The 26,890-nt window shown below is 43.7% G+C and overlaps 1 protein-coding gene across 1 annotated transcript; it reads left to right on the top strand.

Annotated features, from left to right (window-relative positions):
• The first annotated feature begins 1,546 nt into the window (after positions 1-1,546).
• ANP32B (acidic nuclear phosphoprotein 32 family member B) lies at positions 1,547-24,866 on the top strand. Its single transcript, XM_045780374.2, has 7 exons — positions 1,547-1,905; positions 10,929-11,078; positions 14,489-14,611; positions 19,989-20,178; positions 22,339-22,463; positions 23,338-23,407; positions 24,416-24,866. The coding sequence occupies exons 1-7, from the start codon at positions 1,852-1,854 to the stop codon at positions 24,481-24,483; spliced, it is 780 nt and encodes a 259-aa protein (XP_045636330.1). The 5' UTR covers positions 1,547-1,851; the 3' UTR covers positions 24,484-24,866.
• Positions 24,867-26,890: the final 2,024 nt, after the last annotated feature.

Raw genomic sequence — 26,890 nt, 5'->3', positions numbered from 1 at the left:
CATCTGGAAAATGAGTAAAGCACGATCTACTTCCCAGGGTTGTCTGAAGATTAAATGAGAAAACATATTCAAACCCTAGAAGCGGATGGCTCAATAATTGCTCCTTAACTCATGTAACTGATTTTAGTTTTTTATAAAAGCCTTTATCTCATGGCCTTGTGTTTCTCATAACCTTATAGTTACAGACCTTCTGTGACATCCTGAAGACCACTCTACTCACCATTTTCCCATCACAGAGATGTCTCCTCAAACTAAGTTTATTTTTATTTTTATTATGATGTTAGTCACCATACAGTACATCATTAGTTTTCAAACTAACATTTTTAAATACAAGACTCAAGAAACAACATACAATAAAGTTTTTGCCTTTTTCCAAAATGCTTTTAAAACTTTCTTTTGCTTTGAAATTTTAATTGGATATTTTAAAAGTTGATATAGACGGTTTTGTTTGCTACTAAATGAACTCAGGTAAAATCGGAGGAGTCTTTACTTCAAGAAAACCTTAGGTGATTGCATAGAATTGTGCGTTTTTCTCTATTCATAAGTTGCTTTCAATCTTTGGAGCCTCTATGAAGATGGCATCTGATTTGACACATGACACATTTACTTATTTTAGGCTTAATACCCCTTACATGACTCCCCGGAGGTCTGCAAAGCAAACTTAGGGCTCTAACCCTGGCTCTCAGAGCGCTTGCTCTCTGAGCCAGACCATTACAAAAGGCTACCTGCCAAGCTTCGCCGAAACAGAGCCCACCGAGAATTTACACACCTCACAGGGGTGCCCTGTGGAATAAAGGAGATAAAAGTCTGCGGGAAAACTCTGTAAAACTCCGAGACCCCATTAGAAATGCTAATTGCTGCCTCGCGATCCTATATTTAAATGTTAGGAAAAAAACCAGGGAGATTCTCTTAAACTCGGGGACACTCGGCTCCTCTGTGGCTCCGGAGGGCGGCCGGGGTTGTGCGGTGCCCGCAGGCCGCGAAGACCGACTCCACCCGGTGCCACGCGGTACGACGCGGGCCGGCAGCGGGTCCGCCCCCGACGGGGGGTCCTCGCAGCACTGCCCTCCCCCGCCCAGACGAGGAGAGCGGAGTTCGGATTGTGGGCCCCGTACTGCGTGAAGGGGAGGAAGACAAGCCTGAAAGTCCCGTCCCGCGCTCCCTTCACGTCTCCCGACTTAGTGGACGTCGGGCTGGCTTGGTCGAGCCTCCGAGGACGGACTTGGCCTTACGGCCCCCCGCAGCCCGACTGTAAGGCCTCCCAGCAGCTCCCCCGGGCAAACGTCCAAGCGCGGGCCGGAGACCCGCCTCCAAGCGCGGCGAGGTGGGGCCCGGGGGTCTCGGCTCGGAGGCTGGCGGGGAAGCCCCCCGAGCAAGGTCTTACATCAGCCACCCCACGTGCAGTCGGAGGGAGGGAGGAAGTCGCTCCAGTCCCCGGGGCTGCGCCTTCCCCCCGCCCCTCCCGCCGCGCGTCTCCCCGCCCCGTCCTTGGTGCAGCCGCGGCCGCCGAGCCGAGCAGCGCCGCACGGGGCCGAGTCGAGCCGAGCAGCCGCCCGCGCCGCGTCGCCGGTTTAAGCGCAGTGCGGGGCCGCGGCCGGGGGCGGCGGTAGTGAGACCAGAGTTGCGCTCCAGCCCCCTTTTCCCTCCATGGTTTCTGTCCGCTCCCGTGAGTAACTTGGCTCCGGGGGCTCCGCTCGCTAGCCCGCACGCCGCCCGTGCCTGGGACCGCACCGCCGGCCTCTGCCGCCAGCAGACCCCTTCCGACGGCCCTCGCTGCGCAGGCCGGGACGCCTCTCCCCCCTCCGCCCCCGCCGCGGAAAGTTAAGTTTGAAGAGGGGGGACGAGGGAAACATGGACATGAAGAGGAGGATCCACCTGGAGCTGAGGAACCGGACCCCGGCAGCTGTAAGCAGAACCCCCGTCGGGCGCTCTCTCCCCCCCGATGACTTGCATGTAATGGTGGCCACCTGCGGGGCCCGGGCCGCGGGTTCGCCGGCCCCGGCTCGGAGAAGGGCGCAGCTCGCGGGCTCGGACGGGGAAGGCGGGCGGGCGTGGAGGGGGGGAGCGAGCGCGCGGGGATTAACTCTTTGGCGCCCGCGGGCCCCCGCGGCCGTCTGGGGAAGGCGGTGGGGTGGGGGAAAGCAAACTTTGAGCTCCTCGCCCGCCGGGGTCCTTTCCCGGAGGAGCGCGTGTGCGTGTGGCCGGCGGCGACGGAGGGAGGAGGGGGTTGTGTAATGCTGGGAGCCATGTTTGCAGCCTCCCGGGATGCGCGGCCGGGCGGAGGCCCGGCCTGCCGAGGAGCCGCGCGGCTTGCCGGGGCTGGGCCCGCCGGGGTCCGCGCGCCCCGGGCCGGCCGCGGAAGGGGCTCGGGCGGGGCGGGGACTCCTCCGGTCGGGCCTCGCGGTTGGCGCCGGCCGGGCCGAGGCCAGGGGCCGTAGAGTGAGGAGGGGGCTGTCGGCCTCTGAGGGGGGCGAGGAGCCCCCTCGCGCTCCCGGGGGCTTGGGCGGGCGCGGCTTAGCGCGCGCGGAGCGGGGGAGGGGCGAGCCGGGCGGCGGAGGTGGCGCAACTGCCGCCCCTCCCGAGGCCAAGTTTGAAAAAAGGACGCGGTTCCCGCCATTTTTCAAGCCTAAAAATAAAACTTTCGCCCCCATTTCTCTCACTCCCCTTTCGTCCTCCGGGCCTTCCCCACTCCCGGCCCCCCAGGGCGTGCCCCGGTCGGCCAAGGCCAGCCGTTGTGGCGGCGGCGTCGGCTTCGCCTTTCCTCCGCGCCGTGGCGGCGGAGCCCGGGGCCCCTGCCCGGAGTCTGGCCCCTCGGTGTGGGCGGGCTGCGGCTCCTCGCGCCAGCCGGGGCGCGCCACGGTCGGACACAGCGCCATGTTGGCGGACGCTCGTCTCCCTCCGCCGCGTAAGTCGGCCTGTGGGTTTGGGTCACCGCTGCCGGCGAGCCTGTGGCTTGTTTTGCTCCCGCCTCGCCGGGGCTCTGCTTGCACTGGCGGAAGCCGCGCGTGCGGCCGCCGCGGACTCTTCTGACTCGAGTCCTCTCCTGACTCGAGTCCTCTTCTGACTCGAGTCCTCTCGGGCGCGCTGCCGTCCCCCTCCCCCCTTCTTAAAAGGGCAACGCCAGGCGGCCGCCTCCGCCCGAGCCAGGCGCCGGGGGTGCGGGGCGGGCCTCCGCTGAGCTCGCGGGCAGCGCGGTCTCGGCGGCCTCTGCCCCCGCACGTGCTCCAGGGAGAACGGCACTCGCCGCGGCGGCTGCGTGAGCGGCGGGCGGGTCTTTGAGAATCGCCTTTCTTCTCCACCCCTACCCTCCCGGCTGCCGGGCGCGGGGCCATGTTTCTCGGCGCCCGCGCGGGGTGGCCGCGCCTCCGCCAGACCCGGGCCTCGGGTGAGTGGCGTTCCCTGGCCTTGGGGAAGCCCAGGGGAAGTCCTCCCACCCTGCCTCAGTCGAGCGACGGGCGCGCGTCGTGCAGTCAGGTAGCTGTAACAAGTCGCCAACTTGTGGAAATTCATCAGCCAGCGTTCGCCTGGTGTCCCCACAAATGGGATACCGGGCCACGCGCCCGGCGCGTCCCTGGAGGACCTGAGGGGTGGGTGTTTCCACGTGGTCCCCTTGGTTTCAGGTTGAGGTTCGACCACTGCCGTCCCCTCCGTCCACAGTCAGACATTTTGTGTTGGCCACGTGCTAGTGTATTGAACGGTTAAGCGTTTTCGCACCCTAAAACTTGAAGAGTTGTATTCTCATTTTGAGGAGTTGTTAACTTCAGACCTTTGCATTATTGCTGCGTAGCTGCGAGTCCATAGAATGTGGAGTAGTTAACCAAAATTTCCAAAAGTACGCACGTGGATCTTCAAAGCGCTTTGATATCTAGAATTTCAATTCTTTGTGCGAAAACTAAAGTACTTGGTAAGAGCGTGTTGTCCCCTCTGGGAAACACAACTGGGCTGATGTTCCCATTATATGGAATTTTTTCACTTAATGCGGTAACCAGTATATTACTTTTTAGAACTACTTAAATAGGAGCAGGTGTTAACTTTTCAAGTAATCAACTTAGGCCTTACGCTTTTGCCAAAGACAGGTCAGTCATGGGACTGTTCATTAGCGTTAAATTAAAAGTCAGTTTGTCAGTTGCACTGTCGACATTTCAAGTGCTCAAAAGCAGCAGGTGACTAGTGGCTACTGTTACTGGACAGCACTAGCCTACAGCAATCCACTGGTTTATTAAATAAATATTTGAGTACCAGCAGTATGGCAGGGCCTGGAAAAGCAGGGTGAACTAGACAGAGAGCAATCCCTTCCATCCTGGAGCTTCAGAACCCTGTGGTATCTGTTGCACTGGTGCAATTTAGGGGCTTTGGGAGCGTCCTGGAAGCCTGCTAAGGTTGGGGGACAGGTAAAGAAAGGCTCCCTCTGAGGAGGAGACTGAGACAGCAAGAGTTAGGTTCTTAGAGGGAAGCTTTGATCTTAAATTGAAGGCTTTCTGGGTGGAAAATGCTGTAGATTTTGAAGGAAATTCTAAAAGAGTTAAATAGTGTTTTGCACAAAAGAATCATCCTTGAGGCAAATAAAAAGTTAAAAATCCTCTCAGAGGATTCCTTTAAAACTCAACTCAGTCACATGGCTCCTTATGTTTGTTGTGGGGCTAGCTGTTAAAGAGTAGGCTTGGCCTCTGGGATCTTGCAGACTCTTCTCATTTGGGAAAAGAAAACCTTTTCTTCATTGGATGTACAGTTATAATATGGACAGGAGGCTCTTAAATGCACACGTGCATCCCATGGTTGACCTTAATGCTGTCAAGTGAGAACTAAGTGTTTGAGGAGTGTAGAGGTTTGATCACAAATGTTTTTTGTAATTTTTTTCCCCTTAAGACCAGATGAGCTTTTTTTGAGTGTGTGGCTTTTTTGTTTTTATTTTGAGGTTTGAAGATGACCCTGGTAACACTTTTACCTTCTTGTGTTCCTTATCTAGGGTATGCCAGACCAAGATAATAGGTTCAGTACACCTATTACTGTATTCCTATTCCTTATAAACACAAGTATGCACATTTAAGAGGGGACCTGCATAAAGAATGGACGTCACCATTTTAAAATATAGGCAAGGATAAGAAATATTTTATACAAAATATTTGTATTGTCAGTTACTTCACTAAGAAAAATATTTGCATGGCTAGAACATACCATATACACCACAGAAATTGATGGTATTTTCAGATATGAAATGAGACACTGATGGGGTAGTGAGAGATAATTTAGTTATATTCCAAAATGGAAAAAATACCCGTTCTTTATGTGAGGCTCTCATCCTTCCATTGCACCAAACATGGCACTCTGTTATGAGCACCTTATTAACTCTGTGTCTAAGGACAGCTAGCCTTGATGTTAGCTGTTTGGGTTTTCCATTCAAAGTTAGAAAGCCAGGCAATTCCTGTGGTACAGTGGATGCCTCTGTGGGACTCCCGTGGGCTGTGTGCGAAGACTAGGCATTCCTCTCCTATAAGTAAGAGTAGTCTTAGGAGACACTTTACAGATTCCTCTACTTTATGCCTTTTTAAAAATTTTTCCCCAACTTCTGCCATCTTGTGTCTGTTAATGTAATTTTCAGCACAATGGGATGTTCTAATTGGTTGCATAGCAACTAATTTTTTTTTCACTTTTTAAGTATTATATGTAAATTGAAGAAAAAAAGTAGGTACAGGTACGCCAAAAATAGTTGATACAGATAAACAAAAATAAAATAGGATGGGCATATGTGTGTGTGTGAGATTTCTACCATCTAGACATTCAGATAGACAGTCTACCAAAATATTTATTTTTTTCCAAATTTAAATTCTAGTAATGCATATATTGTTTGTATAAATACAGTAAACTTTATGTCACTATTATTTTGCAGTCTCATTGTTACTGTCTGCATAGATCATAATTTATGGGGTTGGTTAGAAGGTTTTTGCCATTTTAAATAGTACTGAAATGAATATCTCGTAATGTGAATCTGTCTTCTGTCAAATTGTAGTTTAGAATGGTTCCTTTCTTTACCTACCCACCAGTAGGATATGGGGGTTTCCTTCTTTCATGCTGACAGTTCTGTCACCTAAATACAGTTGAGAACCATTCATATAAATTTGTTCTGTCATTTTGAAAACATTATTTAAAATAATGGTAAGGTAGAAGGTTTGAACACTGGTTAACTCAGAAGAATGAAAGTTGGCAAGGATGGCAGGAGTTACTTTTTCAACATTTTTGGATTATTTCACTTAACTACAATAACCATCTATTGCTTTTCTAATTTAATTAAAGGAATTGATAACTCAAAATGATCTGTAATTCCTCCATACATCCCCCCCCCCCCACAACAATTATAACCGTTCTAACTGGGGAAGATCACCCAACCAGTTCCAAACCAGTTAGGTAAAATTGATTTGAGTAGCCAGGGGAGCGGAAAGTGAGAGCAAGTTGGAGAGGATGAAAGGAAAATTGCTTGATTTTCTCTGGGGCCCCTAGCACCAATTGCCATAACTTGCCTACAGTAATATTTCAGATTTTTCAGTTAAAAAGTAGTAGAAAATAGTATTGTTTTTCTGATAGTTGCAGAAAACAAAAACGAGTTAAATAGGAAATAATATGGATTATTTTTAAAGTATTTACCTTGAATTCATATTTGAAAAAACTAGTTTAATTGGAAAATGAAGGATGAAGAGTAATTTGGTCTCTTAAGTTAAACTGTCTAACTTTAAGCAGAAGGCCAGCTAATTTTATCTTGGACCAAATAGGTCTCTGACTTGTAAATGCAAATGTACAAATGCCTGCCCAACCTTACCTCCTTAGATAGTAGCTCTGTGAGGATTTGGAACATAAGGAGAAACTAGGGCCATTTTTTCTTGATTAGAATCCCTCATTTATTCTGGGTCTAGATTGGGAGGCCACAGGGTTATCTACCCCCAACTCTCTTCCCACTGTCCCCTCTCCCACAGTTCTACCCCTTGCAAGCAAGCCAGGGTCCTTCCATAGCAAGGAATAGGGCAGAGGGAAGGCTTAGTTGTCTCAAATGCTGCTGACACACTGCCTGAGAGCAGACGCCTTTCACTGTGCTCCTGTTCAGAACTTTAGACGGGCTAGAAGAAGGCTGCTGAGGGTTGGCTTTCCAGACCTGGTGTCCTTGGGCACAGCCCCAAGTGGAACCCTGTGGTCTCTGCTTTCTTCAAGAATTCCCTCTGTTCTGGGGCGCCTGGGTGGCACAGCGGTTAAGCGTCTGCCTTCGGCTCAGGGCGTGATCCCGGCGTTATGGGATCGAGCCCCACATCAGGCTCCTCCGCTATGAGCCTGCTTCTTCCTCTCCCACTCCCCCTGCTTGTGTTCCCTCTCTTGCTAGCTGTCTCTATCTCTGTCGAATAAATAAAAATCTTTAAAAAAAAAAAAAAAAAAGAATTCCCTCTGTTCTGTGCATTTTCCCCAGAGGCTTGTCCTCTTACTCTGCCTCTGGCATTCTGTTCCGGGGGTGCCACATTTCTTTAGTACTACTTCAGCCTTCCTGGAAAAGTCAAGGGGCATGCCTTCTCTGCTGAGCCATACAATCCTTTGCCTGACTCACCCCAGTAAATTCTGTTACCTTCTACTCATGGAGAAAATTTAAAAGTCTCAGGTGTGTATTCCCTGAACTTCTTGCTCTCCCATTATATAAACTCACCTACACCTGTATCCGTCTGGGTCTTCAAATATTTCTTGCATTGATGTGATAATGCTTGTGATCAGAAAGAGGTTCTCTTTTATATCCAAACTTTCTATTGCTGCATCTGCTTAATCCCCTACAATCCTGACACAAACCTGTAGACAGTACTCTGACAAGCCTGTGACCAGTTTTCATCATTTAAGAGTTGTGAAAGCTTTTTCTCATACGGGGGTATAGCGATGACTAAAATAGACATGACCCTACCCATCATGAAGCTTGAAGTCTAGTGGTGACTTTTTAAATCTTTATTCTTTTAATAGATTAATATTATCATCATTGAAATGCTAAGTAAGATTTTTTAAAGATTTTATTTATTTGAAAGAGAGAGAACAGAAGTGGGGGGGGGGGGCGGCAGAGCGAGAAGCAGACTCCCCGCTGAGCAGGAAGCCTGACCCTGGACTTGATCACCAGGACCACCAGGACGGTGGGATCACAGCCTGAGCCAAAGGCAGACACTTAACCAACTGAGCCACCCAGGTGCCTGCTAAATAAGGTTATATAGGAAGGTCTCCTAGCCACTCACTTTCTCTTCCTGAGAGATTTTCTATGTATATAAGAAAGTGAATTCATTCTGCACATTTTTCATCCCACAGTATATCCTGGAAATGAGTCCCTTGTTGATGGGCATTGAAGTTGTTTTCTAATTTTTTTTCAGTCCTTTCCTCAATGACTTCTTGTGCCTTATTTCAGAAACCTTTACAGGTGTTTCAAACCAATGCTTCACCATTGGTACCACTCCTGATTCTTCTGAAGTCTTTTTTGCACATTCCCCAGGGTTCTGTCCTTGGTCCTCTTCCTAGGGGTTCCATCCTTCCACTCGTTTCTGCCCTGATGACTCCAAATACAGAACTGACAGTCCTCCTCTGCATCAGACCACATGTCCAGTTGTCTGGGGATGCTTAAACCAGACATCCCAAGGGAACCTTAAACTCAGTATCCCTCATGGTATTCATTATATCTGCCCCTCAGAAAACTGTTCCCTACTTATTTCCATCTAGCTACGTGGCTCCCATTTCTTTAAGCCAGACTTCAGCTTCCCCTCCATCATCTTCCACACCCAGCAAATAAACCTGCAGATTTGAACCATTTAACATCTTTTTTTTTTTATTCTCCCAATTCCCTCCTCTTGATTCCTATTCTGCTGTTGGTTCAGCAAACCTGTTTTAGCTCACACTTGAATCTTTATGGTAGTTTTTGATGACTGTAGTTACAGTGGAATTTTACCAGTTGAAAGAAATATCCGAGAGGTGATTTCACCCAGTGAGCCGGGAGGCAATATGGCTACTCTAGTCCCTCCTCACTTGGCTTTTGGCATATTAGTGTCATTCTGTATAATAATTTGGATTCTCTGTGAGATACAGTCATAGAAAATCCCCCAAACCGAATGAGAACTTTTAGTTGTATTGCTGGATTAGATGTGTGAGCAATTACAGTTGACTTTATTTTTATGGTTTGTTGGTTTTACTTTTTTTTTGATACAAAAGAAATACATGCTTATAAAAAGCTCAGTACAGATATGAATAAACAGCAGAGGTCCCTGTCATTCCTCTCATCCCTTTCCCCAGAGGTTACTTTTTTAGCTATTTAGTATGTTCCAGGTGCTATTCCTCTGCAACTCCATGCCGTTGAATACTATTATCTCCCCTTCACGGATGACGAACTGAGGCACAGAGAAGTTAAGTGGCTTTTCTGAGGTCACACAGGTTGTTAAGTGGTTGAGCCAGGATATGACCTTGGCATCTGTTTCCAGAGCCCACCCCTTCTCACGTGACTCCTTAAGTTTTCAGATGTGATTTTCCCCAGAAAAGGGGAAAATGGCAGAGTGTGTAAAGAAACATGGAATGAGGGAAAGAAAGAAGTAAAAGGTGTAATTGGCCTGCATGTATCCTAACTGTAACCAGGGCTTAGGAGGAGGAAGTAGACAGGGTAGTGAGAAGTAGTAAAGAAGCAAGTGAGAAGTTGTGGTGTTGTGGGTATCGCTGACTCTATCTCTGTAAATGGGGGGGAGGGTGTGGTGATGCAAAGAATGAGTAAGTTCACCGTAAATGATAGCAATTACCAGAGTAGTATCATTGGATTTTGTATGGGAGGATGAAGACATTATTAGCTCATATTCTCATTTTAGAACTATGAGCATCTCCTTTCCATATACATGCTTGATTAATGCTGTTTAACATGGTAGATTCACTGCAAGAGTGACTTTGGCCGTTAACTCTAATTTGCATTACTGTAAGTTGACCAAAATGTGTTTAAAAGTTGCAAGTTTCAGAGTCAACCACAGAGCAAGAATGGAAGTAGGGATTAACATGGTAGATACACAGTAGACTGTTTATTAATTGATCAGTATTTAAAATTGTGGGGCGCCTGGCTGGCTCAGTCAGTAGAGCATGCACTCTTGATCTTGGGGTCAGGAGTTGAAGTCCCATGCTGCGTGTAGAGCTTACTTTAAAATAATAAATACAAATAAATACAATCTTCAGATATGATACCCTTGGATGGATTGGAATTCTGAATTTCAGGACCCACAAAGGAGGAGATTTTATGGCCTGGAAAAGGAACCTAATTTAATGTCTAACAGTTTTCTCCCCTGGCAATACACATGTAACCCAAATTGATCTTTGTTTTGAATTAAGGCCTCTTGCATCTTGACCCCTTCTGATTATCAAGATAAACTTAGTAAAGATTAATAAAACCGAAAGTGGACATGTATAGTGCAGAAACCTGTTGCCAGAATCTCTTAGGAATTTGATAGGAAAAGTAAAGTTTTCCTCTTTTCCTTGTGTCAGTCCCCTGGGCCTTGAGGGAGACTCAGCCAGTGGGGTAGGGGGGTAGTGTCTTCTCTGCTTTTATAGTTATAGCTCCCTCTTGGAGAACAGACTTGGGAAAAGGAATATGGGGGATATAGTTTCTTCTCTTATATTTTAAGAACTGTAGTTCTGTCTCTGGTAAGTAAAAAGTTTAAATCTTTATACCATGGTGTAACATTCCATCCTTGATATCTATTAGTATATTGTTACTAAAGGCTTAATCATTTTTCATTTATTTATAAGTGTGATTTGGGTCTAAGTAGAGGCTGCTGCTGTATGTGGATGCTTTTGCCGGGTGTTCATGGTTGTAGGTTTTGCTTTATTCTTTGTTTTATGTATGTCTTTGAAAGCTGCTTGTTGTTTTTTTTTTTTTTTCTTTTTTTTCCCTTTGTCATCCACAGGTTCGAGAACTTGTCCTGGATAATTGCAAATCAAATGATGGGAAAATTGAGGGCTTAACAGCTGAATTTGTGAACTTAGAGTTCCTCAGTTTAATAAACGTAGGCTTGATTTCAGTTTCAAATCTCCCCAAGCTACCTAAATTGAAAAAGGTAAGTACTTTTTCCTTAGCAGTAAAAAAGACAATATCCTGAGAAGGGAAACATCCATGATTTTACCTGTAAGGAAGCAGTTAGTGTAGCAGAAACCACGTGGCCTTTGGACCTGGGCATATCTGGGATTGAATTCCAGCTCCACTAGTTCCCTGATGGATGATCTTCTGCAGGTTACTTAATCTCTCTAAGGCTCAATTTTCTCACCTGTAAACTGGTGATACCACCCAGCCTTATAGAACTGCTGGAATGTTTAGAAATAATACATGTTAGATGCTCATTGAATATTAGTTATGAAGAATAATTATTTTGTGCATAAGCTGTGACTTGTTAATTGCTATATGTTACAATGTTAGCTGTGTTTTTGTCTTAGTATGCTCTGGTTTAGGAACCACAGGTGCCTCTCACTCTTCATGTTTTATGTTTGTTGATTAAGGGTAAGTTTCAGTAAAGACTTTCCAGATTTGTAGTCTATGATAATTCAAACCTATTGTGTTATTCTTAATGACTAGAAAGTTTAAAATGTGTTGTGACTGCAAGAATTCATTGTAACAAAGCCACTGTATTTCCCATCCTAGCTAATGGCTCATTGTTAGTACTTTATTGGTCTAATTATAAGCCAATCACTACTCCCCCACTACCAATTTTTAAAAAACCCTAAAGAAAAATGTTTTCTCACGTCCTTGCACACATAACTGTCTCAGAGCTCCAGAATGTCAAAATTGGAAGAAACTTTGTCTTCTAGCCTAGTTCCTTGCTTTATAGGCATAGCAGTAGGCCCAGAAAGGTAGAGTGATTTGCCTAAAGCCACCTACAAAAGAGGTTAGTATTAGAGCCAAAACTAGAAGCTGTATCTCTGATTTCCTAAACCAGTACTTTTTCTATTACATAATGAAAAGTATGTGTAAGTATTGCAGACTTTTCCACTGTTTTGGTGTTCACTTTATTAGGGAATTTAAGCAGAACTTTTATCCAGAGGTACACATAGAAATCTGCAATCAGATTTAGGCAAGATGCAGGTAGGCTGTTCTGTAACTTGCTTGAGTCTTGAGAGGAGATTTTTTTATTTATTGCCTTATTGAGGTAATGAATGCTTAGGCAATCCTCGTGAGTTTCAGGTAACTTAGCTTCCTATCAGAAAGAGTAATCCTGTTATATTTAAATTAGTATATTGTTCCCTTTCTTCTGCTAAGCATCTACTTTAGAGGTTCAGGTGTAATCCTTTTATATTTACATGGGTTATTGGTAACACTGGGCGCTCTGATTAGCCCATTAAACAACTGATGGCTTTCTAGCATGTATCTGCATGAACTGGATGCTAGTATGATCCTTGTATTTTGTGTTCTGTTTTCCTAGCATCCTGATACATTTTCCTGGTTTACTGTGGTCTGTGTACTTTCAGACTTAGAAGTGAATCGGGGACCATCTGTGTAGAGGCTTTATCAAATCCTTCTGAAGTCTTGTTAATCACTTACAGAGTTAGGGAGGAGTGGAGAGATCCACAAATCAAAGGCAGATAAGACGTTCTCACAACTGATGCAGACTTTATTTTCTTCCTACCCTGGAGCACAGATTGTTTTTTAAGAAGAAACAGGTTCTGAAAGAAATTTTGGTGTGTAAATATCACAGGTTTCCTAAATTTACACTGATTTCATTTCAAAATAAATATGCCACTAAATGCTTTGGCATATTGCCTTGTTATCTCTGTTCCCTTAGATATTCATGTTGAAAGGATAGGAATATTACATATGTGTGATATTCTAACTAACCAAGGGAAGTGGTCTCTGTTTTTGTTTTGATTTACTGAAATCTCAATAAACACTTGAATCTTTGTTGGTAGACTTGTAATTTTTTTTAAGGAGTTTTTATTTATTTGAGAGAAGAGTGAGAGAGCATGGGCCGGGGGTGGGCAAAGGCAGAGGGAGAAGCAGACTCCCTGCTGAGCAGGGGCCCTGACTTGGGGTTCCATCCCAGGACCCTGGGATCGTGACCTGAACCAAAGGCAGACGCTTAACCAGCTGAGCCACCCAGACACCCATAGACTTGTCTTTATAAATCGAGAGCATGACTAGATAATTTGGAATATCCCATGGGAAGGAAAAGAAATATTTTTGAAATGTTGCATTTCCACTTCTGAAATATTTAGTAACACCTAAGTAGGAGGCTTGAGTTGTTTTTTAAACTCATTCTTTCAACAAACATTCAAGTTTTTTAAAGTTCCTCTGTTCTGCATCATGTAGTTCGAACATTTCATTGTATGCCAAAAACTAAATTACATGAAGTTTCCATGCTATTCTGAGTACGTAGCATAGTGGGAAGGGCGAATCTTCTGAAGCTAGCCTGCCTGGCTTCAAGTCCTTGGTCACCTCTGTAACGGCTGTGTGATCTAGGGCAAGTTACAGAGTTATAGTTCATTTTCCTCATCTGTAAATGCGGGTAATAATTCTACCTACCTCATAGGGTTATCGTAAGAGCAAATGAGCTCATATGTTTCTAATGTTTCAGACAGTGTCTGGCACTTAGACACTGTCTTAGAGTTAGACACAGTTGCCATTGTTGTTGGCACTTAAACTAGAGAATTTAAACCAGTTCTGTGGCTTGAGTTTTCTCATCTGCAAAATGAAGAGTTTGAATTATATGCTCTTGACTGTCTAATTTTTCCGGCTCCAATTTCTTACACTTCAGATTCTCATTCCTTGGTGAAGGCTCATTCCTTCATTGGCACGCCAGTTGCTGTGCTACTTGACCTGCCACTAAGAAATTAGAGTAGGTTCTTATAAAGGCTAGTGCTGGGTTTATGCAAGAAGTGGCCTCCGGGGAGTTGGTTTCAGCAACCCTGAAGCTGTTGCCCCACTCACTTTCCTAGGTCATGGAGCTTCTTTAAGGGCTTGCTTTAGGACCTGTGCCACTCCTGTAGCCTTCTTCCAGGTAGAGAACCTTCCAGTGTGTCAGAACTGTGCAGAACCAGATCAGGTTTCAAGTGGGCATAGTGAGCTTTGTTTGGCACGTGGAATAAGCTGCTTAGAATGCACAGACCATTTACCCTTCCTGGCAGGTATAGACTATTGCAACTTCTCAAAGAATTCTAATTTGCCGTGACCCACTTTTTAGGTTAGAAAATGGATTCACCGATGTTAGGGGCCAGATCTTGAGCAAACTATTTAATTAGCAGCTGGTTAAGGAAATGCAGCTCTAATCCATCCTGTTTCACCGCCTCCCCTAAAATGTTTTTGGGATCTGTAAACTACTTACCTGGTTTTAATCAAGCAAAATGAACAAACATGCCCTAATAGGAACAGAGATTATTTGATATTGATAAGTATTTAAGAACTGTGTTTGCTACTTACAACGCCTTAATGATAAGTGTTTCTCTGTGTGTATTTGTGTGTATGTTGTATGTTCTCTTGCAGCTTGAGCTCAGTGACAATAGAATCTTTGGAGGTCTGGATATGTTAGCAGAAAAACTTCCAAATCTTACACATCTAAACTTAAGTGGAAATAAACTGAAAGATATCAGCACCTTGGAACCTTTGGTAAGTAAGTGAGAACTTGGAAACCAGGACTTATTGGTCATTTTCATTTTCATATTTCTTTATAGTGAGGGAAATGCTCGGAAATAATAATTGATCAAGAAGGTGGTGGTTTTTGTTATAATACTTTCTGTAGAAGTTTTAAAGATCAGGGCCTCTCTAGTTATGTGTTCCTGTGGCTTTGCTCTCCCTGCCTGATACTGTGGTGGTTTCCTTCAAAGGGGAATTCTTTTCTTTTTTTGTCCTTTTTAAGTTCATATATTGACCATAGACTTAAACATTAATCTTAAATTTTTTTCCTCAAACTGGCCAGGCTATTCTATACTTTTATACTTTTACAGAAAAAGCTATTCATACTGGATGGCATATCTGAATTGTAGATGGAACAGTCCAAGGACAGCTCCAGTAAGTTTTAGGTCTTCTAATTGATCTTGTGCCCCAGCTGGATCACTGTTGCCTTGTTTTGCATGGGAACCCCAAAGTCCTCAGTCTTCCTACTGGGATAAGCAGTAAAAAGTTAAGTGCCAGTTGGGTTACAGGCTTACTGTGTGACCTTGGGCAAATTGCTTCTTCTCTCTGGGCCTCAGTTTCCTCACTTATGAAGCAGGGAAGATAATAAGATCTGCCTTACTTAGGAGTTCTGAGAATAAAATAAGGTAGTGCACTTAACTTTGCTTTGTAAGTTGGGAAGCTGTGCTAATGAGGGTCCGGTCCATATGGAAGTTGTAGGGGAAAAAAGAGCTGGAGAGAGAGGTTAATGTAAGATGTGGGGCAGCCTCCCAGGCTGTTCTGTATGGCTGCCACCTGGAAAGTGGTATGAATTCAAGATTGTTAAGTGACTGATTTGCCTAAATAAAACGTTCTATAAATTTGGCATTGAGTTCCATTTTAATAAGGCTAACGGAACTCCCAACTTGTTTCACACTATCCAAAGAAGCCTATGGTTTCTTCTGTTTTTACGTATACATAAAGTCAGTGTTTCCATTTGACTTACCATGCAAACATTAATTGGGAGAGGTTTTTGCAAGCAGATACGAGCTGTCTCAGGATCCAGAAAAGCAGAACCCAAGAGGATAAGGCATCTTTCTCTACTATCACTATCTATTTTGATGTCACAGTACATTAAAATATTTGCGTTTCACCTAACTTGTACAGAATGCTCTGTCGATATTTCAAGGGAAGATAGAGTTAAATTGTGACTTCTTTTAACAAAGAGGGTTTCCTGCCAGAATTATAGCATCTTTTTCCTCCTAATCAATAATTAAGGCTCTGCTCCAACATACGTTAAATCGCCTTTTATCAAGTCCCTTTATTTTTATCTTTCATTCAGTGGACCATGTTTAGCTCCTGTGTCTCAAATGCTGGGAGCCTGCTTCTCACTTTTGCTTCTTGAATTTCCCCCTTTGTTCCGTTATAGTTATACCCAGATACTTGGGCTCCTTTCTTTTTACTAGTTCTATTCTTTACCTCTAACCCAATCACCATTTCCAATGTTTAAGCAAACATTAGTCAGTTTGACTGTATTCAGGGACATTAACATTGGTCCTTTGTATCCTCCTGTAACCCAGAGAAAAAAGAACAACTGTCCCTTTTTTAGAGATGAGGAAACCGAGTTCAGAGAGCTTAAATAATTACTCAGTGGCCACAGGATAAGTGGTAAAGTAGAGATTCAGATCCAGCTCTACCATTCTTTCCACTGCCCTTGGGAACGTGTTCTTTTTGCCTTCATATTTATTCCATACCCAAATTAACATTAAACTGGGAATTCCAACAGGAGCACTAAATTAAGTGCTGGTGTCTCCCAGTTGACAGGCTACCCTGAACCTTTCTTTACTGTTTTTGTGTCAGTGATAGGCGTATCGATTCAGGGTCACTGTGAGCATAAGAACCCCTTTTTTCTGGAACAGAGTGCCATACAGTAACCCCCCCCCCCATGCTGGATCACTGGCTGTTGCCTAACTCTCATGGCAACCCGAGTCCTCTTTGATGTTTCACCAGAAGCCTTTGTCCGTGTCTTAGCACACAGAGGCAGAGCAGAAGCAAACGTTATATGGGAGTTTTCTTAGACGTTCCTGACCTAGTCAGTGATGTATGAGGGCCCTTTGGTGGCTGTGACAGTCTAGCTCCCCCAGAATAGTGAAGAATAGGAAATGATCATTGTTGTGCTTACCATTTTTGGAGGATCTGCTATGTACCATACACTGTAGTAGATGCTTTACGTATGCTATTTCATTAGTAATCCTCAAAAGAACATTTCTACAAAGATAATAGAAATAACATGACCCTCGTTTTATGCATGGGGAAGCTGAGGCTTGGGAGAGTCCGAATTCCTTGTCCAGAGTCACACACCTGGCTAGCCAGTGACAGAGCTGCAGTGCTGCACACCAAGGGCCATCTGCAAAAGCCTGACCTCCCACCATTCTTCTGAACTTGCTGTTCAGATGCTTGGGGGGTGCTAGGTAGGTCTCCTGAAGTTATATCGTGGAGTAAAATAAAACTGTAGGAGAAGGTGAAGGGGGGGAATGTTGGGTCCATTTTGTCTTCTGAAAGTATTCTTCAGTGGGAACAACACCATCCTCATCCTCATTAACCACGTACATTTTGAGCACCGTCTACTTTGAGCCCAGTTCTTACAGTCATTGCAGTGATTGTGAATGCCTCTGCTTGCTACAGGGACATTAATCGAGAGACAAAGAAGGCATCAGTTCAAACTTCCTTGGACACCTTTTTTAAGAGACCTGGGCCATCCAAACCATCCCCCAAAGCCCTTCTAAATTCTAAGAAGGCAAGCAAAATTATTGTTAATAAAATGTTTAATGTTTATTATGGCTAGCCTATTAGTTTTAGGCCACATTTCTGGTGTGGTAGCATTCTGATTTTTGGGCGTTTTTTGTTTCTTGTTTCTTGTTTTTTTTGTTTTGTTTTTTAGCAGTATTTACACATTACATTGGGTTCCTGAATAATCTGTGGGTAGTATATTTTGGGCCTTAAAGCACAATTTTATTAAACAGTTTAGAGTACTACAGTTACTTGGAATTTTGTTGTTTATTTGCTTTCACTTCGTTTTCTAGCATACCGTTTGGCATGTTTGAATTATTCATAATGGGTTCTTTTCTCAAGAAGTAGCCAAAAATCTCCCAGATTCACGGAGTTTCAGAAATAGGCAGGCCTTGGAAGCCCTGTATACTGTGACAGGAGATGGAACTAGAGAAGGGGCTTGAGGCACTGTAGAGCAGGAAAGATCAGAGGTTGTACACATTTTTCTGCATCCGTTTCTAGGGAATAATTTTGAGAAGTAAATGGCTCATTCCCTTGAGTGAAGAATTTTTAGACTTTGGGAAAGCTGCCTAAATTTGCTTGTGGTCGTATCTTAGCTGGTATAGAGAGACAGCCTTTCTGTGAAGAGAAAAGAGTTCCCAATGTGCCAGCTAGTTGTCTGGGGTGGTATTTCAACATTTTTTCCGTCTTGGCAGGAAGTCCTACCTGGGCTTCTGGAGGTCAGGGCCTGCCCAGTAGGGAATCTAATCTGAAAACGACACAACATAAAAGCAGCTCTCCCTATGATTAGAAGGTCTGGGGACAGCTTTCTTAAGACCTCAGGGGACTAACTTACATAAGCACATTGTACGTTGGTGTTTTGAGGAGTGCATTTGCCTGTTGCCGTAACCCTGCTCTGTGTTCCCTGCCTGGCTCTCTGTTCCCAAGGGCTGCTCCGTGAAAATAAAACAAGTGTGGGAACCTCTTCTTTGACCAGGAAGATGAAGATTCTGTAAGTGTAGGGGTCAGCAACCCTTCCTCAGCAGGGCCAGATAGACATTTAGGCTTTGTAGGCCGTGTGGTCTGGTGCAGCTACTCAGCTTTGCCATTATTCTCGCACAAAAGCAGCTGTACATAGTACATAAACGAAGTGGCTATGTTAGAATAAAACTTACTTTACCAAAACAGACAGTGGGCCAGGATGGGCCAGTCGTCTTTTGCCAAGCCCTGCTTTAGGGTAGAGATTTTTAAATCATTTTATAACTCCTGAATCACTAAGATACCTCAAGTCCTGAAGATAAGGTTTTTTTTGTCCGCATTTCTTCCTGGGTCTTTGTGAATGTTGAAATAGTTTTCCCAATAAGGCATCAAAGCCTTTGAACAGTGTTTATTTTTTGCAACTTACTTCATTCAGAGATCTTAGTTTTTTTGTTTTGGTACTGCTTTCTCAGAGAATACCAAGCTTTTTCTCCTGATTCAGAACCTTTAAAAGTGACATTTACGAAGCTACATGTCCTATGCCCTCCGGGCTTATTGGCCCTATTCTGGAGGGTACGAGGCTACATGCTACTTGATGTTCTGTGTTTGCTTTTTAAACACTTGCCCCTCTTCTCCTTCCTGAGAGGGTCTGCTGTTACTTCCTGCTGCTCTCTCCTACTTGCCTATAATACACTACCTCTGTCCTCCTAATGTCTCCCTTCATCCTTAGTCACAGTTTACGAGAGCTGGGATTGAAATACTAGCACGCAGTTGTAATAACAAATGAATCTCCTGAGTAAAATACATGGACGTTTTCTTATCCATTTTGGCTACTCAGAAAACTTGCCTTGGCCCAGGCTTTCAGATACCAATTACTTTGTATTTTAGGTAGATTAAACCAAAGTTCTAAATAAATGAGGTATTGACAACAAAATTTGAGGGTATGGTAAAATCAGAAGAAGTTTGTATCAGAAAGGTCTGGTAATGGTGTTGATCCTTTCCCCCCAAATTAAAAAAAAGAGTATTTCTTTCTGAAGTTTCAACTCTGAATGCCCCTTCCTTTTCCCCAGCCTGTACTGACTCCTGTCTTCCCGGAGAATTGCTGTATCACTACACTTCTTGCTTTATTATATGCCATTCTCTAGTGTTTCACATCTGTGTATTCGAATACAAATCTCAAGTACTTCAAGATTGATTGCCTTGATTAATTGAATGAATTTTTTTCCCCATCCTGCCACCCCAGAGCTTTGAAGACTAGGCTTGATATCCAGCAAGTTCTTGTTGGCCATTTGATTACTTGAATGTTAAAACTTAGTTTTGAACCAAATTTATTAAAACTCTGATTTGTCTTATACCGTGAAAAGATCCAGTTTTAACAAATATTTTTTCAAATTCATTTTTCTTAAAACTAACGCTGCCAGAAAAAGTTCTCTGAGAAGGTAGATGTAGAAGGTAGATTGTAGAACCTAAAATCTAGTGGCCTGTTATAAAGTTGCGAAGGACTTGAAATGTTTTCCTATGTATAAAGCTGAGTCGGTAGCAGCTAAATGAATACAGAGCCTAGAATTTTACCTCTTCGGGAGATGGGTTTTGTTGCTTTTGTTCCTTTGGTTTAGAAATTTTGTTTCTTAATCCTTTTCTTCAGAAAAAGTTGGAATATCTGAAAAGCCTGGATCTGTTTAACTGTGAGGTTACTAACCTGAATGACTACCGAGAGAGTGTCTTCAAGCTCCTGCCCCAGCTGACCTACCTGGATGGCTATGACCGAGAGGATCGGGAAGCCCCTGACTCAGATGCCGAGGTGGATGGTGTGGATGAAGAAGAGGAGGATGAAGGTAAGTGGGTGTAACATCCACTGAACCTAATTTCTGCCTATCAGAGGTCGTGATAAGCTATTGAATATTCTTGCTGTTGAGAAAAATAATTACTATCCATGGGTATAGGCATTTCCATTAAATTTGGAACTAGGACCTCTATTTAATTTTAATAAGTTCTTAGGACATTGAAGCTTTCAAATGATCAAAATAAAAATGGTGCGTTAGCCTTGAATTTGGAGACTGTGCCCTAACACACTGAAGTATTTGTGGTTTACAGTTTACTAAAAGGACCATCATCTCGTGTCTCCCTGCCTTGTTCGTTACTCCCCTTTCTTGGTTACTGTCTGACTTTATCCTTACAAACTCAGCTTTGTCAACATTTCCAGATTGCATTTCCTGATGCCCGTGAGCTAGGTTAGGTTCCTGGTGCGTGCTGAAGCACCCCTTTGCTTACCTCTCAGCCTGTCACTCTCTGCTCTTCTTGTTCCTTTCAGCTATGCTATGATGATCGTCTTGGGTAGGAATGGTCTTTTTCATCTTTATTCACAAGGCCTAGCACTTCATAGATACTAGGTACAGTCCATTGTATCCAAATGTAAATAAAATAGCTTTCCTGATGGGCTTGTGCTCTCCTTGCACTGTGACTCACTGACTCTGAGCCACTCAGGATAAATAGTTTCTCGCCTCTCCAGTGGCTTAGAGGAAGCAGAGCGATCAGTTTTCACATAAGTCAGCATGAAGAAAAGTTACTGTCCTAGAATTCCTAATGTTGCTGGAATTTGTGGTATTACTGTATTTGAAGCGTTATTTTAAATTTCTTTAAAGGTAAAGATACACAAAACAAATGGTCAGGAAAAGTAGAGGAGGAAAACATCAGGCAGCTTGGGTGAAATTAAGGGTGTGATATTCTGGTAGCATCTTGGCAGATTTATGGCAGATTTGAGACAAGGCAAAAAAGGAGGGTATGTAGAATGGTAAAGTGGACACAGTAGGACGTCTCACTTTGTTCCGTATGTTCACATCACTTACTCCCTTCACTGAAGTTTCACAGGTATTCCTGCAAACTCTCGTGCCTCTTGTCATCTATTTAAGTTCGCCTTAAACAGGTTGAATGGCCACGTGTGCAAGAGCCTATTAGGAAATTCCTTGGAGGGTGGAGAGCAGCTCCTGAGAGGGAGTATCGGTCAGGCAACAAGTTTGAGCATTTCTTATGCACCAGGGCCCGTGGAATATAGTTTTGAAAGTAAAAACCGGATATGGTTCCTGTCCTCTTGGTCTTTACAGTCTACTGAGAAATGCTAAGTAGTCACAAGTGAGTAAAGCTTGTGATAATGGAGAAGTATCAGGTGCTCCTGTGAGAGCAAACGAGCTGGGATTAGGAGGTCTGGCAAGTCTGCCTGAGGAAGTGATGTTTAACTGAGACCCAAAGGTTTGAATCAGTGTTAGCCAAGCAGAGAAGAAAGGGAAGAGCATGCAGAAACTAGGAAGCCGGACAGCACAGCAGGCTCCAGGACCAGGAGAGGTAAGAACCGCTTGCCTCCAGGCCTGCACCGGACGCATTGGAGACACGGAGGTTGCATGCAGGTGCCTCTCAGCCTGCCTCTTGTTCCCCGCTCACCCTGACCCTCCCATCACAGGCTTATGAGTGTTTCTCAGGTGCCTCTCTGGCATCTGGCTTTGTGGTGGTACCCTTACCTCCAAGAAGGAGCTCATTGTTATTTATTTATTTGGGGGGTGGTGTGTGGTAACTTTTTACTATGGAAAATTTCAGATATAGACAAAGATAGAAATAATAGTAAAACTAACTTTCATGTTCCCATCAGTGAGCTTCAACAATTACCAGTTCATGGCTGATCTTACATTATATGTACACACCCATACCCACTTCCCCCTTTATTTTGAAGCAAATCCCAGGAGTTCTCCTTTCATCAGTAACTTTGTAGTGTACAGCTAGTGCATCAGGACCCCTGGCCTCCAGATGTGAAGGGACTCTGATGAACAAAGGGACTGAGTTGCTGCCACCTGGGAGAAAGGGGGCAAGTGCGGTGCACGGGTTTCCCAGGCGTTGGTGTAGCCCAGCATTTGTCTCGTGGACCGACCTAAAGCGCCCCATCACCTAAGCAGGTGTGCCTCGGGGGCCATCGAGGGTATTTAATGAATTCCTTTGGACTGTTTCAGAAGGAGAAGATGAGGAGGACGAGGAGGATGAGGATGGTGAGGAGGAAGAGTTTGATGATGAAGAGGATGAAGATGAAGACGAAGATGTAGAAGGGGAAGAAGATGAAGATGAAGTCAGTGGGGAGGTTGGTGTAGCTGTTTCCTGCTCTGTTTCCTATTCGTAGTTAAAAACATGGAGGTCTTTTTTTTTTTTTTTTTTTTTAAGAAAAAAGGAAAGAAAAGAAAGGGCTTCTGTGAAAGTAGTAAACTTGTAAATAGACTAATAGTTTGATTGATTTAATTCTTACCCCCTTTTAGTAAATACTAAGCGGAATGCTTACAGAATGCTAATTAGACACAGTGCTTGGCTCTGCAGGATGTTTTGACCCTTTAACTTATTGGGAGGAGGTAATGAGTTGAGTGTCCTTTCCATAGGGTGAGAAAACTGGAGCTGTTGAGAGCTGATGGTTTGTCTGTCCCTTGGTTGTGTTGAAGGGAAGGATATGTTCACCAAGTCTGAACTTATTCTCGTATGTTCAGCTTAATTCAATAAATACATCCTATGCCTGTTGTTTTAAAGAGTTGGGGATGCAAAGTTAAACAGGAATGTGGTCCTGTCCTAAAAGAGCAAGTAGTCTAGTTTATAGGATACCCAGTGATACAGTATCTCTGCGGAGCTGAATGCCATGGAAGGACAGGAGAAGGGAGTGACTTCACTCTGACAAACCTCAAGGAAATTGTGAAAACAGACAAAGAACATGAGAAGTCATCAAAAAGCACATTTCTTTGTAGTACAAAAATGTGAGGCTGTAGTAAGTAAAGTTCTGAAAGCAGTTTTTAAAGAAAATTTTAATTTAAGCTTATTCAGAAAAATGAACAGATTTTGGGACATTAAAATAGATAAAGATAATATTAAAAGTTTTCTCCTTGATGAATTGTTACATTTATTGGTAAATTATCTTTTTCTCTGTACTTCTCAAGTTGGCAAATTAATAGCACTCGCTGTGTACTGTTCTTCAGGAGGAAGAATTTGGACACGATGGAGAAGTTGATGAAGATGAAGACGATGAGGATGAAGATGAGGATGAAGGTGGGTCTAACTCATGCACTTAGGTCCCTCTCAGTTAAGAATCATGGGGAAATGTCCATTAATTTCTAATTGGAAACTACAGAGAACAAAATAAAATTCCCTTTGCGCCGGTGGCCTTCACAGGCGCTTGTAAGCGCTGTCAGTGCGGCCGTGCGGGGCGGGACTCCTGCCGCGCAGCAGTAACACCCGCGTGCAGGCCGGAGGCTGCCCTCAGTCCCACGCTTCAAGTGTGTTTTTAGACCCCATCGTTTGGATTACTGCCACACGTGAGATTTCTGGTCTGGGAATTCTTTCAGTAAAGTCTTAATAACTGGATCATAACTTTTGTAGAATGTATAAATAGCACCTTCCCAACTTTATCACTGTTATTTCTTTTCCCTACCACAACCAAAACCAATGAAACCTCTGTCTACTTGTTAATCACTGCAAGTATAGATTCTCACCTGTGTGGGTTTCAGAGTACCAGATTGTTTGCTCTGCTTTCCATTGGTTCATGCTTTCTCTATGTCTGCTGTCTGTGCCAGGCACTGCCTAATTTAATTTACACTGAGTACAATAGGTAGGGCTCAGTACCTGCCTTTAGGGAACTTTTAGGAACATCCTGCACGTTCAGGTAATTTCATTGACATAGCCATGAATTTTTACTTGCTGGAAAAAGCAGGACGATATCTAGGTATTCTTGGCTCAAATACCTAAGGATTCTAAGAAATACCTTTTGAGTTAATACTCACTTTTACAATGTGAGTCAAAGACAGCAAATTAAAATGGAGAAAACTGGGTTAACTTTGCTAACATTTTAGATGCTATTGTGCATTTTGCCCTTCTTCGTTCAGTGGTTGCTATTTATGCTTTTTGTTAATACCTCTTAAAATCAGCATCCTACCAACCTAATCAAGTTTACATTTTTTAAATCACCTAATCGTCAAAAGTTCGTTGTTGTTACCTCCATTAGCAATAACAGGCAAATATCCTTCGATTTTCTCAAAGTGAATTTTTGTTATTGTGCAGAGGAGGAAGAAAGTGGGAAAGGTGAAAAGAGGAAGAGAGAAACAGATGATGAAGGAGAAGATGATTAAGACCCCAAATAACTTGCGAAGAAAGAACTGTTCAGTATTGGTTGGACTGCTCATATGGATTTGGTAGCTGTTTTAAAAAAAAAAAAAAAAGTAGCTGTGATACAAACCCCAGGACACCCACCCACCCAAAGAGCCAAAGAATAGTTCCTGTGACATTCCACCTTCCTCCATTTAGCCCCTCTTGGAAATTCACCACCAAGCTTGGGGACTTCACCCCAACAAAATTGTAAGCATTGTTAGGTTTTCGTGTCAGACTTGCTGTAGCGTGGAGAGCTGTGATTGGTGAGCCGGCCGTCTGGGGCTACCAGTTACATCGAGACTGTAACAGCATTTTTACTTTCTGTACAACAAAGAAGCTTTGTAAATAAAATCTTAACATTTTGGGTCTGTTTTTTCATGCTTTTCTTTTCTTTTTAATGAAATTTTTTTACATTAGGACATTTTATGTGTCAACTGCCAAAAAAGTATTTTTAAAGACTTTAAGTGAAATAAACACGTTCCTCTTTGGTAAAGCCTAGTTTGTATGCTTACATTTTTAAATTAGACTTTAATTGTAAGCCCATGTTAAAACACTAAAGAACTGGTTTCTCTGATATTTTTATGGAAATGGTTGTTGAGAGGAAATGCACAAGTGTATAGGATCTTTGAACACTTAAATCTGATTCTCATTTCTCTACCGTGGGAGTAGACTTTTTTTAAAAAACAACGTTTGAAACTCAGTGCTCTGGAGCCCCTGAAAGCCAAAAAAAAAAATGTTAGATTCAAGTAATAGATGAATTAAGAAAAAAAGGATAGTATAAAGGAAAAGCCTTACCCTGGGTTCTGGGAGATCCTAATTCTAATTCTGCCTCTGCCACTGATTTCCTGTGTGACCTTACATTGACCTCTAGATCACCTCCCAATCTAAAATTGAGGGGGTGTGACCAAATGGCTTCTGAAGTCTCTTGTAGCACTGATGGTCTGTGACCCTCAGTGACAGGAAGGTCTAAAGAAAAAAACGGGCTTTGCATCAGGGCTGAAACATACAGGGTTTGACTGACAAGTGAACAGAGTATGGTTTGTTATCAAGACAGGCGTGCTAAGGAGGAATGACATGTGAAAAGCCTTGCCAAGGAACCGGGTAGGCACTGCCCAAGGTCAGCTCAGCTTTTCCAGAAGATGGAAATTTTCTCTATTCTTAAAGGGATTTGGAGGAGGGGTAAGATGTTCTGCAGTCTGTGTGTTCAGTGGCTCAGCCATTTAATAGATGCGTGACTTTGTTGTCAATATTTTTTGTAGTAGAAAGTTGAGGGTTGTTTTAGTAAATCTTAAACTATAAAAAGCCACTGGAATGAGTAGGGTTTTTAGTGTTAAAGACTGAAAGATTGAGTATTGTTTAAGATAAATATATATGAAGATTTAGTAGTGTTAAAGATCGGGCTCTAATTTGAATTTGTGTCTGGAAAAGTTATGTAGTGTTAACGGCGCCCCCAGATCGTGTACTTTAAAATGGGAAGTCTCTAGGCTTTGAAGTGGAATTTGCTTTTTGCAAAGGAAATTCCAAAAAATTAAATTTGATTTCTGGGTTAACGGCTACTATGTTTTCCTCAGCCACAAGGCCTTTGCCGTTTGGCAAATCTTCGATACATTATGAAGCAGTTTCTTCTGTAACTGGGTTTTGCATGTATTGCCAGATATCAAACAGTGACTTTGGACAATTGTTTTCCTGCCTTTTGACGTTTATAGAACTTTCCAGTATCTAACCAAGAGCCTAGGCTGGGCCAGGGTCCTTGACTGGACAGGGGGGAGAGGACTGGGACAGAGACAAGCCAACTATTGGGTGCTCACAGTAACTAGTAGGAAAGAGAAGACAGGCAGGAGTGATACTTATTAGGACCTGGAATTAGAGGTCCCTTAAGGGTTAGCGGAATTCAGAGGCTGGAAAAGGGGCATTCAACCAGGAGCTTTGGGGGTGACTCCTAGGAAGGAAAATATTTGAGCTGTACATGCTACCAGTACAGGTTTCGGAATAAAATAGGGTTTAAAATAAGAATGGGAGAAGGAGGGAGGAGCATGACTGAGCTGGGGTCTGAGGTGGGCAACTGCTGAGTACATTTAGATTCAAATAAGCAAGTATGCTTGGAGGATGGGAAATGCAGGAATGGCAGGTGAGGCTGGGGCAGTAATTTGGGACCTCCTCCTAGAGGGCCTTTGAAGGTCAAACCTTTCTTGGGCATTCATTTTGTAAAATGTCCCTTTGACCTACTACATGTGCTAGTGAGGATGTCTAGGAAATTATCAACCCAGGTTTTCATTTCTACCCTGTTTTTCTTTTAAGATGGGGTTTCCCAGAAGTCTATGACATGCTGACCTCTGGGAGGCCTTTGAGGCTCAGCTGCTCTTGACTAAAGACTATTTTTAAATTCTT

This window comes from Ursus americanus, chromosome 18 (assembly GCF_024610735.1).
Source record: "Ursus americanus isolate L20-20 chromosome 18, mUrsAme1.1.p, whole genome shotgun sequence".
NCBI lineage: Eukaryota > Metazoa > Chordata > Mammalia > Carnivora > Ursidae > Ursus > Ursus americanus.
The sequence above is the reverse complement of the archived record's forward strand: the minus strand, read 5'-3'. Positions and strand labels throughout refer to the sequence as shown.

Excerpts from the sequence above, each read along its gene's own strand:
- ANP32B (XM_045780374.2), top strand. The coding sequence starts at position 1,852 with ATGGACATGAAGAGGAGGATCCACCTGGAGCTGAGGAACCGGACCCCG. Across the intron at positions 1,906-10,928 it reads GGAACCGGACCCCGGCAGCT|GTTCGAGAACTTGTCCTGGA; the intron begins GTAAGCAGAACC and ends TGTCATCCACAG. Across the intron at positions 22,464-23,337 it reads AAGATGAAGTCAGTGGGGAG|GAGGAAGAATTTGGACACGA; the intron begins GTTGGTGTAGCT and ends ACTGTTCTTCAG.